The 16,823-nt window shown below is 35.1% G+C and overlaps 1 protein-coding gene across 1 annotated transcript in view; it reads left to right on the forward strand.

Annotated features, from left to right (window-relative positions):
• LOC134368549 (structural maintenance of chromosomes protein 1B-like) overlaps positions 1-16,823 on the forward strand; it is a 76,136-nt gene that overhangs the window by 20,567 nt on the left and 38,746 nt on the right. Inside the window, exons 8-12 of the mRNA XM_063084983.1 lie at positions 1,745-1,827; positions 2,528-2,735; positions 5,746-5,931; positions 7,960-8,139; positions 12,539-12,685. Of these exons, the coding sequence (XP_062941053.1) occupies positions 1,745-1,827; positions 2,528-2,735; positions 5,746-5,931; positions 7,960-8,139; positions 12,539-12,685 (804 nt within the window). The remainder of the gene's footprint in view (positions 1-1,744; positions 1,828-2,527; positions 2,736-5,745; positions 5,932-7,959; positions 8,140-12,538; positions 12,686-16,823) is intronic.

A 16,823-nucleotide genomic window follows, 5' to 3' on the forward strand; every position in this document is an offset into this window, starting at 1 on the left:
TATAGTTACCTATACCACAAAGCCTTCCCTTGCCCTCATTTTCTCTCCACCCCACTTCCAAAAAAGAGCTGAAAATAATTTCTTCCTCATATAAGTATCCATTGTTCTTAATCTGTAACTGTCTAAGGGCTTTTATCAGATTGCACAGAATTTACAATTGATTGGTACAGCTCTACTAGATTGGAAGCTTCTTCAAGGCAGGATTCATAATCATGTCCATTGTAAACCTTGCACTCAGTAGATGTCGAGTGTTGGTTGAATTGATGTTGCCTTTTGAATATAAAAAGGAAATAACATACTCAGGTGGAGAGAGATGGGGAAGAGCTGTACCCAAACTGAGTTTCCACAGGACCGATGACTCCATTCACAGATAGGAGGCTCTGTCACTTTCCACAGGTCCCAAGATCTCTGGTGCTAAGTAATAGTTGATTTTCTCAGACAACTAGCATGATCAGGCAGCATCTCAAGTCCAGAATGCCTAGTACCAGTGTAGTCTGATTATCCCACATTATGCGTCCCTCAGAGCACCCAGGTCCTGACACACCTCCTGTGGGATGGTGAGAGCAAATGGGACCCACGCCTTCTCTTCTCTTGTTAACCCTGGTCTTTTACATTTTTCTCCAGTAAATCCTACTCTTCCACCTAAGCCAAGTCTGAAATTTGTCCCAGGCCCCTAGGTGGTGTCCCCTAACAGACCCACCTGGCATGTTAAAGTAATGACCGTCTAGCATGACACAGGCTCTGGGACTGGCCAGATTAAAGGCGCAGAAGCGCCTCTTCCAGGCTGGCTGAGCTTGGTACTCTCCTCATTGACGACTCTTGTTCTTCCCTCTCTGGATGGAATTCTTACGTGACATAATAGAACTTCAGTATGGGGACTCTAATTTCAACATGCGTGAGCTCCTACAGCAAAAGAACTGTCTGGCTCATTTTTATAACTCTGGCACCTTGAGTAGTGCAGGTTTGTTCAGTAAAACTGTGTGATAAGTGAGTAAAACAGGTTAATTATCTTGGAATAAGCTTGTCTTTTTCCACCTGAAAACTGGTATTTTCTTTCTTGGTGGTATACTGAAAAAGCACTGTGCTTTTACTTTCATACACTCCTGGTTTTAGATCATTTAGTAATGGAGTAAGACAGATCAATCTTGTTAAAGTACACAGGATGAATTAAGTGTGGGAAAGGTTAAAGACATGAAACTAATTGGAGGCTACTACATATGGGATTTAATGATAAAATGAATAGAGCAAGTCTTTTGTGAAGTCCTTTCCCCAAAATCCTATAAGTTGCCCTGAAAGTTCCCATATGATTTTGACATTAAACCACTCTACTATAATTACTTATTTGTCTCTCTCCTACCAGACTTTACTCCTTGAATGCAAGGTCTCTGTCCTGTTCATTATCGTATCTCTAGTTCCTATCACATGGTAGCCAGTGAATAAATATTTATTGAATGAATTGGAAATAATCTTCTTGGACTTTGAAGCTACCTGAATGAAATAGCTGGAGATTAAATGTCCAGCACATGGTGGAGTCAAGATTTGAACCCTGATCTATGCAGCTTCAAAGCTCTATACCACACTGCCTTTTCAAAATTAAAATTTGCTCTCATAAATATTTTTGTATAGTTATATTTGATGTATTTCAAATTTACAACAGCTCACAATGTTATAGTATGTGTTAGGCATGTAATTTAATTTGTTAGGAATTGTTGTAATTGATTTCAGGTTTCCTTTCCTATTTCAGGGAAATCTAAAACAAATAAAAGAGCAAATAGAAGATCATGAAAAACGAATAGGGAAGTTGGAGGAGTATACAAAGACATGCATGTAGGTAGAGTAAAAAGACACTCAGCTTTCTTATCTCTCAAGTGCCTGGTTATTTCTGCACATCAAATGAATGCTCCCACTGTTATAAAGTTCTCACTCTTCCACTGTTTTTTTCTTTATTTCCTCCATTGCTTTTCATTTCATTGAAGATTGTTAAAGATTATCCTTAACTACATAATAAACGTAATCTTTAAATTTTGAAAATATAAATGTGTAACAGTAGTGAAACTTTAACTTTCTTTTGGCATTGATACTTTTAATAAAAGTAGTGGGTTATGTCATGAAAGCTAATGCAAGGGTACCTCAGAAAGTTCGTGGAAAAATAGAATTAAAAGATACTACGAATCTTTCCATGAACTTTTTGAAGACTCCTCATACAACCCAAGTATTCTGCCACTAAGAGTTTCTTTTTAATGGGCATTTCCTTATTATTAAGCTCATGAGGATTGCTCTGGTTATAGTGATCTATCGTTATATTTCAGTGCGCAGAAATACATATCTTTTGGATCAACAAAGAACGATCAGAATTGTTTTTGCCCTCATTTGATATTAGGTTTATTGTATTATATTTTTTTATCTTTTCAATATTAATAGAGCACTACTCCATTCCCTTGCAATGTCAGATAAGTGCTTTGTATCTGGTAATTCCTTAATTTCGGTTTTTCTTTTTGCTATATAATTTGTTGCTGTTATTATGAAGGGATTGCTTGAAAGAGAAGAAAGAGCAAGAGGAAGCCCTAGTGGATGAAATTGGAAAAACAAAATCAAGGATGTCTGAGGTTAATGAAGAATTGGATCGCATTGGAAGTGAACTGCAGAATGCTGGAATTGATAACCAAGAGGGAAGACGTCAGCAAAAGAGAGCAGAGATTCTGGATCGCCTTAAAAGACTTTACCCAGATTCTGTGGTAATTAGAATGAACAATTAAAACAAGGCTAAGCTTTCCTGTTTGAAAAACTACATTCTTATTTGGAATTATAAATATACCATTATTAGGAAGCAAAATTATTTCAGGAATCTTTAAGTTTTGTGCTTGACAATTTATATTTAAAATATAACAGTAAATAATTAGGGTAAAATGTCAATTCCTTTCAGTAGTGTCTCTACATAAGTAATTAATGGGGAAAAGCATAGACAAGAACACTGTACCCAAAAAGTCTGAGTTATTGCCTGGATCCCCAAAGGACATGGGTGCCATGAAGGAGTTTGTGCCTCCCAGATACATGGACTCAAACCTCATGTTCTTCATTGTTTCAGGTTTTTTTAAAAAATATTTTTTTCAGCAGACATCATTTTTATATTTTTATTCTCTAACTATGCATCTAGTATTGCTAATGTATTTTATTAACCAAAATACAATATTACTTGGGGGGTGTCACCCTCACTGCATTATTTCCTTTGGTATCAGGGATGGGGCATCTGACTTGCTTGTCACTAACATCATTGTACACTGTGCAGTCATGTTATGATGGCCTGTTTTCAGCATTTGATACTGTTAACCTCTTGATCTATTTTGAAACACCTGCCACTGGCCTCCATGGTACCACACTGTCATGGTTTTCCTTGTACCTCTCTGGCCACCCATCTTCATCTTCTTTACAGTATCCTTTTTGGCTTTCTGACTCTTACATGTGGTTTTGACATCTGGATAATGATGGAGGAGTAACCCTGTGTCACAGAATCTTTTTTCCCCACTTTCTAACAAAATGAGAAAAACTTTAACATATCAGTTCAAAAACCAATCAACCTAAAATGTCATAAACTTCAGAAAATGGTGATAGTCCAGTATTAAAAAAAAAAATTGAAATATAGCACTACTTGTTTTTAACTCTGCATAAGCCAAAGTGATAAGTTGACTATTTTCTAAGAATTCTCACTTGGGCCTGGCCGGTTAGCTCAGTTGGTTAGAGCACAGCCTTGTAACACCAAGGTCACAGGGTTAGATCCCTGTACCCGCCAGCTGCCAAAAAATAAAAATAAAACTTATTAAAGAAAAACATATATTTTAGGGCCGGCCCATGGTTCACTTGGGAGAGTGTGTTGCTGACAACACCAAGGCCATGGGTTCGCATCCCATATAGGGATGGCCGGTTAGCTCATTGGGAGAGTGTGGTGCTGACAACACCAATTCCAGGGTTAAGATCCCCTTACCGATCATCTTAAAAAAAAAAAAAAAAAAGCATTCTCACTTGGTATACCCTTAATCTAGCAAGAAGCAAACTTATATATATTTTTTTGCCCTTCTGACTTGAGGGAGGGAGACTAAAAAACTGGTGAATCAGGAAATGTGACGCTCTAATGCTGTGTGATGAAAATGAAGACTCTACAGCTCCTCATTAAGTTGAGAGGCCATTTTGAAGCTCTCTTTACACAATGGGATTTGTCCTCCTCCCCCAAGGTAGAAGAACCTTGGTATAGGATATTAATTTAAAAAGTCAGAAGAAAGAGCAGAACTCAGATATTCAAACAAAGCGTAATCTTACAAAGCCTTAGCTGAGCTCTCACTTACCCTGCCCTCCAATCCCTGAGGTGGTAAGGAACATGGATAGAATAGGAAGTACTTATTCCATCAACTGTTGCTCAAAGGAGTTAGGCTTCTCAGTTCTTTGGGAAAGGTAATCAAGAAAAAGTTGTTTGTCTACAGTCAAACCGCCCTAACCACGCCCAATCTTGTCTGACCTCGGAAGGTAAGCATGGTTGGGCCTGGTTAGTACTTGGATAGGAAACCACCTGTATATACCAGGTATTGTAGGCTTAAAAAAAAAAAGAAAATGTTATTACAGCAAATGAAAATAAACAGAGATGCCCACATTAAACCCAAGCAAGATAAAAAAATCACTATGGCAGCTACAGCTATAAGTATACATAATAATAAAGATAAATAAAATATTTAAAAATATTTAGAGGTCCTAGAGTCCAGCCTAGAAAGTTATAGAACATGAATTCATAAAACTAGGTTCAAATATGAGGGAAAACAATAAAATGAAAAGGAAAACGCAGAGCTAAGAAAACAAATTAAGAACAAACATTATTACTGAATAATAATTAGTTAGCATTTCATTAATAAATTAAATGGACTAATAAATAAATTAATAAGAAGTAGCAAGGAATGCTAACACAGCAAGGAATGAGCTGCACAGCTGAAAATCAAATTCTTGACCCAGAAGAACGGCTTGTGATAGTCACAGGTTAATGGAAAACAAAAAAACAAAGAGATTTAAACACTTAGAGCAATGATAATAAATATGAAAACCTATGGTGAGCTATCATAGGGAAATTGTGTTCCTGAAGTAGAACCTAATAAATGGAAGAGAGTCCAAAGAAATACTATTAAATCTTCAGATATTCTAGAGACTTTTGCTACATTCAGACATTTTCTAGTAAAGTTTTTGAACTTCAGTCTAATTCTGGACTATTTTCATATCTTTCTATTTGAAGAAGCTCAAATAACGCTTCTTCATGTGAAGCCTTCCCTGACTTTTTAGGCCAATCTGGTCTCTTCTATATGCTCTCAGAGCACTCTTTTTTTGGTCACAGTGACTAGATCTGTTTTGTACATGCATTTGATTATTGATTGTATTTCTTCCTTACTAGACTGAAAATTCTGTGAGGTCAGAGAGTATCTGTTTTATTCAGTAATGTTTATCCAGTGTCTAGCTCAGTACCTGCCCGTAGTAGGTGCCTCATAGTTTCTTGTTCAATAAATAGGGAATGAATGAATTTTATTTAATTACTATAGTTTTAGAAAATATTTGAGTACTTTGATAAGGTAAAACTTAGGTCCATGTGAATAATTAGGATGTTATAATTTCATAAATTACTTTTTGTCTATGTTGCTTTGTTACATTAGAAAACAATAAACTATATGTTCCTCACTAATGTATTTGTTTTTCTCTCCTTTCTTGAAACCTGCTAAGTTTGGAAGACTGGTTGACCTGTGTCATCCTATTCATAAGAAATACCAGCTGGCTGTTACTAAGCTTCTTGGCCAGTACATCGTTGCCATTGTTGTAGCCTCTGAAAAGGTAGCAAAAGATTGTATTCGATTTCTGAAGGAGGAAAGAGCTGAACCTGAGACATTCCTTGCTCTAGATTACCTGGAGGTAAGAAATTTGTAATGTTTGGTGTTTAGTAGTGATAAAATCTTGTCTGTTATAGTATGTCTTTATTGCCTAAAACTATGGTAGTGACTGAAAAACATTGTTGCCAATTAGCCCTTGATTTGCATGGCTGTGTTAATGTAGTGGCAGGCAAAGAATAATATCAAGTAGCTGCTATCTTTCTTGATATCGCATCATTTTTTTCCTAATCTAGTTTTGTCATAATTCTATCTTGGTGACTCTGATGTCATTGCTCTAGCAGTACACCACTCGGCATACTATCCAGCAATGTATTTTGTTCTATAACAAAATACAAACGCTCCTCAAATTGACCATTGGTTTATGTCACGGTAAACCCATCGTGAGTTGAGAATATCATCCGTTGACAATGCATTTAATGCACCTAACCTACGGAACCTCATAGCTTAGCAACAGGGTGCGCTGCAGGGTGTCGGCTGTTTACTCTTGATCACGTGGCTGGCTGAGAGCTGCGGTTTGCTGCCCCTGCCAGCATCACAAGAGAGCACCACACCACACACCACTAGGCCAGGGAAAGACTGAAATTCAAAATTTGAAGTACGGTTTCTACTGAATGTATATCATTTTCACACCATCGTAAAGTCAAACGATCATACCTTGAACCATCGTAAGTTAGAGACCATTTGGATAGGAGATGAATAGGATGTATGGTCTGTTGGTGAAATGTCAACTCAGTCTCTATTGCGAATATTTGGTCCAGTGTGTCAGCTCTTGGTGGGGCAGGCTAAATTTTGTGGCTTGAGGTATGTGTTGAGATATGTTCCCATATCCAGGGTCTAAATTCCTGAAGCAGAAACTCTATCATATCATAATTGATGTCCTTTGTGATTTTTTATTGCCTACCAAAGATAATGTTCTATTTGATCTGGCAGTCAAGACCCTGAACTGCAGGCAGTTTGCATAGTGGTTAACAGCCCATGCCTTAGAGTTGGAGTGCCCTGAGTTTACATCTCAGCCCTACTTCTAATTTGCTCTCACTAATTTGTTCATAATTTTTCTGGGCATCAGTTTCTTCATCTATGAAGTAGAAGAATTAATTCTTACCTTATTGGATTATTGCAAGGAATCATTACTGGGAAACCACCTGGCACAGTGCCTGCACAGAGGAGGGGCTCAGCAAGTGCCAGCTGCCCATTGTACTAATACACTATTGCTTAGACCTTCTGCCTCCTAAAACTTCTTAGCCCTAATTCATCTGCCTGTTAAAATCCTCTTTTACTTATTCCTAACTTAAGATTTTTTTAAGGCAAACTCCTTTTTAAAAAAATCGCATATTGAACTATATCAAATATATAAAGGGAATATTCTTATCCCTTTTCAGTGCCCATTTCCTTAATAGTAACTACTTTAGATTGCTCCCGTACACTCAATTTATGCAAGTGTGTATTCCTAAGTATATATCCTCATGTGTATGTGTGTATGTATATAACACACGCACACGTGTACACATTGTGGTCATACATAGCATTTTTGCTTTGTTTTGCTTTGTTACACAAAAGTGAGATAACTTACTTGCAGGTTTTCATTAATACATTGTAGATATTTTTTGATCTTTTTGTGGACCCAACCTAAGGGTCATGACTAAGAAGGTCTGTAGCCTATCCTGATCATTTAATCCTAAATTGTTTTTTTAAGTTATGTAGTATTGTACCTCTCTTTTGACACATATCTAAAAGGAAATTATTTTCTGCTAGGTGTCATGTTGTTGAGAGCATAGTGCACTTCTCATGCATTGTTTTGTCCCAACTAGTTAGTGACAGAGTTGAATCTTGAAATTAAGTCTTCTGGTTTTTCGTGGTTTATTTTTAATATTACATGAGCCAATGGTGGGATATAGTTCACAATGTTCTTGTCAAACTTTTATTATATGTAAGTGCACACTATTTGTCATTTGCTGTCACACCTATATATGTTTTGTGAGAAAGAATGTAATGATCATTTGGTTTTAGTTTTAGTGTATCTAATATATCAAGTATTTTTTAAACCTTTTAGGTCAAGCCAATCAATGAAAGATTAAGGGAGATTAAAGGCTGTAAAATGGTGATTGATGTCATAAGGACTCAGTTTCCTCAGATCAAGAAAGTGATTCAATTTGTGTGTGGAAATGGCCTTGTCTGTGAGACTGTGGAAGAAGCCAGGCATATTGCATTCGATGGACCTGAAAGACGGAAAGTAAGAAATGGGTTGTACTGGATTGTACTTTTGGATAAACTGAAGCAGTATTTATAAGACTAATATTCCACAAACAAATATATATATATGTGCTTTCGTATGTTCTCTATTATAAGTCAAACCAGCATGAGACCTAACGTGGTTATGGCTTCATTAGTTTTCGTAATATTCAGTTGAGTTTTTAAAAAATTAACTTCTGTAGCAGACCTAACATCATAAATTTTATTTTGGAAAATAGATTTATTGTAATTATATCTTAAAGAAGTTATTCTTCTTCTTATTATTATTTACTTTCTACGGAATAAATGTATTTGCTGAACCTCAGATTTTCTCTGCATGTACCTATATGGTACGTGTGTTTTTGAATACCAGAAAAGATTTTAAGTGCTTATTTTCATTCTCGGTTAATTCTTCCGTAGCTGAATGGAGATACTGCCTTTTACACATTCAAGGTTTAACACATTTGAATTTAATGAACGCGCAATTGAAATGAGATTACTGAATACATGTCTCTCAAGGGAATAATTTTGGTTTTAAAAATAAGTATTGTTTCACTCTCAGTTGAATAGAGTTTGTATTTAGTTGAGCAATGTTAAATTCCTCAAATTCGGTCACTTTTTTTTTGGTTTTAACTACATTTGTGATGAAGTGTAACATAGTGCTAAGGGCATAAGCTCTGAAATAAGACCAGTGACGCTACTTAGTAATTATGTGACTTTAGGCAAGTTTCTAAACCTTTAATTTTAGTTTTCTCAGCTAATATTGGTGAGATGATAGTACCTATTTCCTGTGGTTATCTGTTGGCTATTTGTTTGTCTTCCTTTGAAAAATGTCTATTCAGCTCCTTTGCCCATTTTTTAATTGAGTCATTTATTTTTTTACTGTATAATTGCTTGAGTTCTATGTATATTCTGGGTATTAGTCCCTTGTCGGATGCATAGTTGGCAAAAATTTTCTCCCACTCCGTAGGTTGTCTTTTCATTCTGTTGGTTGTTTCTTTTGCTGTGCAGAAACTTTTCAGTTTGATATATTCCCATTTGTTTATTTTTTCTTTTGCTGCTTGTGCTTTTGGGCTCATGTTCATAAAGCCTGTGCCCTGACCTAACTGCTGAAGTATTTCACCTATATTTTCCCTTAGTACTTTTTTAGTTTTGGGTCTTCTACCTAGGTCTTTAATCCATTTTGAGTTGGTTTTAGTGTATGGTGAGAGATGCATATCTAGTTTCATTCTTCTGCATGTGGATATCCAGTTTTCCCAGCACCACTTGTTGAAGAGGCAATCATTTCCCCAATGTAGATTTTTGTTGCCTTTTTCTAATATCAGATGGCTATAAGCCTGAAGAGTAATTTCTGGGTTCTCTATTCTACTCCACTGGTCTGAATGTCTATTTTTACACCAGTACCATGTTGTTTTGGTTACAACAGCTTTGTAGTATAATTTGAAGTCTGGCAGGGTTATGTCTCCGGCTTTGTTTTTTTTTTTTTTTTGCTCAGGATTGCTTTGGTTATTTGGGGTCTTTTGTTTTTCCATATGAAAGGTAAGATTGTCTTTTCCATTTCTGTGGAGACTGTCATTGGTTTTTTGATGGGGCAAGCCCCATTTTTTTAAATGGAAATAATAACTACATCAAATCAAAATGACATAAAAGCATTGTGTCAGTGCATGTGGTGTACAATAGTGAATAGTTGCAGTAAAAACAGCATCAGCCACTGCAGCAATAAAGTAAAAAGAACTTCAGAAAATCATTGTACACCCTGTTAAAAGACGCAAAATTGACTTGCCCATGTATCACAGTTCGGAAGAGAGAGTAGGCACCAGAACTTATGTTTATTTTGGCAGATTCTTATTAGCTCAAAATTCTAGATATTTTTCTCTCTCTTCTCTACAAGAAAGCTCCCATAGATTTTATTTTCTGTTATAATTTGGGTGTTATACATCAGAAATACAAGTTAATAAATTTTCAGTTTAGAAAACTTTGGAAAACAGAAGCTCAAAAAGAAAAAAACACAACTCATCCCCTAAGATAGTTGCCAAGTAAAACATTTGGACATATTTATGCAAAAAAATTATTTGTTTATCTGAAATTCAAATTTAGCTGGGCATCCTGTATTTTTATTTGCCATATCTGGTAACCATACTCTATAGAGAACTACTAATGAGTATTATAGTATATATGTTAATATGTTATTTTCTAATCAACTATATTTGTAAGTGTTATTTTTACATATATAACTGGGTCTTTACTATGAGATTAAATATATATTTACATAAGTTTACTTTTCTTCAATGGTCTCATTTTATATTTTAATTTTAGTCTGTCTGGAATTTATTTATTTACTTTTTATTTTTAAATTTTTTAAAAAAAATGACCAGTAAGGGGATCTTAACCCTTGACTTGGTGTTGTCAGCACCACGCTCTCCCAAGTGAGCTAACCAGCTATCGCTATATAGGGATCCAAAACCGTGGCCTTGGTGTTATCAGCACCACACTCTCCCAAGTGAGCCATGGGCCAGCCCTTGTCTGGAATTTATTTTGATGTGCCTTGTTAGATGTGGGTATTAGCTTTTTTCCCCTAAATGTTTAATTACTTGCCCCAATATCATGTATTGAATATTTTATCTTTTTCTTATTTAATTGAATTTAGTGGTTACAGTATTAGAATTTAGTCATTATAGTATTCTAAATTATTAATTATACTTTGTTCTTTTTCCACCTAGTATAATTTCGTACATTTATTTTAATTAGTATTTGTAGTTGTCTGATTGAATATTAACATGTTTAATTTTTTTGTAATCTATAAGAATTAAATTCTTTAACAAAATAGCCAAGGTGCACGTTATAAATAAGTAAAATACTAGCCCACAAGTGCTATATAATCAGCATGTCTAAAATGAAATTCCTGTTCTCTTTTCTAAATCTTGATCTCTCTTCTGTATTCTTCAACTCAATTCTTGATAATACTGTTCTAGCCAAACAAAGACTCTCCTTCCCCAGGGAGTCTTTCCTAACCTCTACTTCCAAACAATCCCCAGGCTCTTCTTATAATGTATCCTAAATATTTCTTAAATCTTTTTTCCTTTTCTTCACCGTCAGTACTATTGGCTGAATTTATACCATCATCTCTGGCCTTGCTGGACCAATGCATTTTCCAAATAGTTGCCAGAATGGTCTATCTAAGTCTCCTTTCTGACATTTCTCTCTTTCTGTTCGGTGTCAGAGTGTTCACAGCCAGTCCTCCTCAGCTCTCTCTATAAGCTCCTCTAGTCCTCAATGGAATTCCACACACATTCTTAGATGGCTTACAAAGATCTGGCCTGTCTACTAGCCTCGTCTGTAAGTTGTTCCTTAACTCATCCAGGAATTCCAAACCCTTTTATATTCCTTCTTTCCCCATCCCATCCTTGTGACACGTGCACACTCATGCACAATCCATTTTATGCCTTTATGCCTCTCCTGCCAGCATGCCACCGCTGCCCTTTCCCTGGCTACCTCCTGTCTGTGTCAGAGACAACTGCCTACTTAATATTTCTCTCTACTTCTCCCTTACTCACGGATCTTGATTTCATTGTGTAGCAATCTAGGTGTAGCCACTGGATGTAAATGGTAGTCATTGCTGGGCCTGCTAGGAAAGCTTCCTTATAGGACCCTTTTACCCTGACTCTACCTTCCTGTCTTCTTTCTTGAAACACAGACACTATGGCTGTAACTCTACGAATCATCTTGGACCACACACACAGGACTTTGAAGGTTGTCATATTAGAGACATTGACATACACATTACTAGTACACACAGTGTAGAGGTTAAATATGCTTTATTGAGAACAATTTAGAAGCAGGGAAGTAGTGGAGCCTTTCACTTACTCCATAACGCACATGCTTACTAACAGGACTATAAATTTCAGGCTGTATTATATACCTTGTCCCCATTTATTTTTTTTTCTTGGTTCCATTTTCACATCCATTTTGGAGAGAGTGATGTTTTTGGTATCCTAATATTATTAAGGCTATTTTCAAAATATGCCATTAACATATATGACAAGAATCCTCAAGATACAGGACTATGTAATGCAAACTATTTGATACTAAATATAAATATTCTTAGTTTTTGCTCCCCAGTGTTGAATGTGTTTGGAACTGATGTTCAACTTAGTTTGAATCTTTATAATAGCTGTTAATTTGTTGCCTAGAATTACTTTGGGCCTTAGTGAAAAGAGTTTTGTATTTGTGGTTTGTTTCTTGGTTGGTGTCACTTCATGAACTACATATTTTATTAGTAAAGTATAGTAAGTGGTTTTTCTCATCTTCAAATTTTCATCTGTACAAATTGCTACATTATGTCCTTATTTTTATCTTCTTTATGTACATTTTTTCAAGGTGAAATATTTTTAATTTTACAGACAGTGGCTCTTGATGGAACATTATTTTTAAAATCTGGGGTGATCTCTGGAGGGTCAAGTGATTTAAAATACAAGGCTAGATGCTGGGATGAGAAAGAGTTAACGAATCTAAGAGAAAGAAGAAGCCAGCTAATCCAAGAACTGAAGGTAAATCCATGTCATAAAAGTTATAAAATACTAGTAGAATAAGCTAGTGTGTTTTTAAACCAGGTTGGGTCTTGGGTTTTTTTTTTTTTTTTGGTAGTAACAGTACCATGCCTATAATTTTAAAATATTCAAATAATGCAGAATGCAATAAAAATAAAAATCTTTCCCTTACCCATTCTTGTATCTCAGTGGTATTTTCTAAACATAGTTTGATGCTTAGCCTCCTGAAGTGTTCTCTGTATATGCAAGTATATGTATTATTTTTCTAATTTTCTTTGTTTTAAAATGGATTTTTGCTAAAGTAGTGTTCACAGCAAGCTTTTTAATTTAATACCATAAAATGACATGTTTTTATTTTCACATATAGAAAGTTACTTTATTTTTTAATGAATTCTGCCTGATATTTTATTATGGGGTTATATTTAACCAGTCTCCTCTTGATTTGTATTTTGCTGTTACAAATGGTGCAACGTTAAATGTTCTTTACAGATGGAGAATAACATAGTACCTAAGAGTAAATTCTATAGCCAAGCTGCCTGGGTTTGAATCTTGACTGCCATGTAGTAGTGGCGTGACCTTGGGCAAGTTACCTTACCTCTTTGTACCTTAGTTTCCCCATCCGTAAAATGGGGATAATAAAAGTAGCTACCATTTAGTGTTATTATAAGGAATAAATCAAATAATTCAGATAAAATACTTAACACAATTCCTGGCTTATGAAGCATTCTATAAATGCATGTTGGTATTATGTCTTTATTTGTATAACTACATCTCAGAGATGAATTTCTATAAGTGGAATTTCTGGGTCTAAGAATACGTGTACTTAAAATGTTGATAGACAGTTGGCCAATGAGCTCAGGTGGTTAGAGTGTAGTATTATAACAGCAAGGTCAAGGGTTCTATCCTTGTACAAGTTAGCCACCAAAAATATAAATAAGTAAAATGTTGATAGATATTGCTAAATTCTCATCAAAAGAAAACTTGTAGTAGGGCGTGCATGGCCCTAGATTGCAGCACTGGGTATTAGTAAATATTTTAATCTTTGTCAATTTGATTGATAGAAAACTGTAATCTAGTTTGATATTCATTTCTTAAATTATAACAGGTTGAACATCTTGTGGATTTGTAGGTTCTTTGTAATTTTTTCTTCTGTGAAGAACTGTGTGTTTATTTTCTGTGCACATTTTTCTATTAGGTTTTTTTTTTATTACCTATTTTACGTTATTTGTATAAGTAAATCTCCCCTTAGTCATATACTCTTCTGTGGTAAATATTTTCTGTTAGACTTTTTAATTAGCTTTATTGGGTATAATTAGCATACAATAACAGTACCAATTTTAAATGTGTAATTGAATATATTTTGACAAATGTATGTCATTATGTAACCACTACCACAACCATGTCATAGAACATTTCCATTACCAACATCCCCCGCACATTCCTTTCTGCTCCTTTACAGTCAGTCCCCTCCTCTAGGCCCTCTATGCCCTGTAAACGAAATCTTTCTGTCATAGTTTTTCTTCTTCTAAGCTTTCATTTAAATGGAATCATATAGTAAGAAGATTTTGTCCATGCTTTCTTTACTTAGCCTAGTGTTTTTGATACTCTTGTCGTGTGTGTATCAACAGTTTATTCCTAGTTATGTTTGACGCTTGACTTTATTCTTTTTTGTCATACATGTGTTTTTAATGTTTATGTAGCCAAATTTATTAATCAGTTATAATTTCTGAATTTTGTAATATATCATGCTTAGAAAGATGTAATTCTTTCTTAAGCTCACAAAAGAAATTTAATAATGTTTCTAGCGCTTTTGCATATTTAACATTTACATTTTTTTATTCCCTTTGAATTTATTTTGATGACTAGGTATCCACCCTTATTTTTACCAATGGACTTGTCATTTTATAGAAGTATCATTTGTTGAATAGTGTAATTCCCCCCACATACTTGAAATGTCAACTTTAGATAGTAAATTGATAGAATGCTTCCAAGATAATATATTTTTCCTATTTAGCTTTCTTCTTTCTTGTGTACAAATTACCAGTTTTTGATTGATTGAAGGATTGAATCAAAAACTCAAGGACTGAATCAATAACTTGATTTTTAGCAAGGTTACTTAGCATGTTTTAATCTTTTTCTGTAAGCATAAGACCAGATTTTATGTTTTAGTCTAAGGTATAGAAATATACAGCTTTTAGAAATTTTATAAATTTAGGCCTAGGCCCAGAGAAAGTTGTGAGAAGCTGGCAATGTGAAATGACTTGCGTTCTATCCATGTCCATATTAACTTCCCACCTCTGTGTCTCACCTGATCCAAGTGACAGCTGGGTGGGAATGATATCTTGGGTTCTGGGGGAGGCTGCTCAGAAAAACTGATGCAGAGCTTCTTCCTCTTCATCTGTAAAGAGCACCTGGGGAAGAATCAGGACATGGGGATCCTAAGAGTAAATTGAACATTAGTCCCATATGAGTATGCCTGGTCTTCTCGAATCCCATGAAGCTAATTATTTGCTGAACAAGTAGTTTGTGGGGCTGCTGTTCTTTAGGGTGCTTTCAATAAATATTTATTAAATGAATTGAACAAAGAAGATGTTATGTGATAAGAAACAAAGCTCTCCATTATAAACCAGTTTGCAGCACACAGCACCTAAATATTTCAAGTGAGAATACTTCTTAATAAAGATGAAACTTGTAGTGAAACATTTTAGCGGTATGACTCGAAGTTACTGGCAGGCTTTTATGCTTTAGTTTCCTCATCAATAGAATGGGAATAATAATACACCTATTTCATAACCTTGTTAAGGGGATTAAGTAGGTTAATAGATAGAACCTGCAGAGAACAATGATAAGTGCTCAATAAATGTGAAGTATAATTAACAATACCCATGAAACACTTAGAGAAACTGATCATATGCTGATCACAATGGAAACCTCAACAGTAGACATTTTTATAGGTCACCTTGATCATAATTTAATGAAATAAAAAATAGTGACCAAAAAAGTCTTTGACAACGTAGAAATTAAGTGTACTTGTAGTTTTCAAGTACACTTCAAGAAGTAATCAAGCGGCAAATTATAAAATGTCTAGAAAATGATGAATATACTTCCTACCATTATTTTTTTTAATTTTTTAATTTTTATTTATTTATTTTTTTAAAGATGACTGGTAAGGGGATCTTAACCCTTGGCTTGGTGTTGTCAGCACCACGCTCACCCAGTGAGCTAACCGGCCATCCCTATATGGGATCCGAACCTGTGGCCTTGGTGTATCAGCACCACACTCTCCAGAGTGAGCCACGGGCCGTCCCTTACCATTATTTTTGAGACACAGTGAAAGCTACATCAAGAGTAAAATGTCTTAATTATTAAAGAAGAAAGATGAAATACAAGAGAACTTATTACTCACCTTGAGAAATTAGAACAACCACAAAATAACAAGACTTTTTTATTTTTCAAAGCTGAAATTAATTACAACTCAGAAAAGGGACAAATGAATCTAAAAGCTGTTTCCTTTGAACAACTAATAAAATAGATAAACTCTGAAACCCTAATGAAGGAAAGAAAAGCTAGAAGCAAACATGTGATCAGGAACGAGAAAATTAAAAAAACTTTAAAGAATCTTAGATGCAAATAACTATATAGTTCAAAAAACTGAAAATCTGGAAGAAATTATTTTTAGAAAATATTAATTACCAAGATTGGACAGAAAAAAATGTGGGATATTTGATGCAGTAGCAGGCATTAGTGAAATTTCTTCCTTCCTTGCCTGCCTCTATTGTAGAAACATGAAAAGCAAGACAAGTTGATTTCCCAAGTTTCCTTGTGGCAAGGGGAGGCCATGTGACAGTTTTAGCCAGTGAGATATATATAGAAGTGTTAGTGTTACTTTTTGCATTTTCTTCTACTTGCCTAGAACACAGTTAAGAGCCCTGGAGCTGCAGCAGCAATCTTGCACCAAGAGAAAAGCAAGCATGAGATAAAAGCCGTTGTACTAAGAAACTGAGAGTTGGTGCTATTGTTGGGCAGTTGCATCACCTTGCACTGCTTTCATGTGGGGGAAAGAAAAAAACAATACATTTAAAGCCACTAATAGTTGGATGATCTACCACTGAAAAAGACTTAAGGAATATAAAATGGT

This window comes from Cynocephalus volans, chromosome X (assembly GCF_027409185.1).
Source record: "Cynocephalus volans isolate mCynVol1 chromosome X, mCynVol1.pri, whole genome shotgun sequence".
NCBI classification, from domain to species: Eukaryota; Metazoa; Chordata; class Mammalia; order Dermoptera; family Cynocephalidae; genus Cynocephalus; species Cynocephalus volans.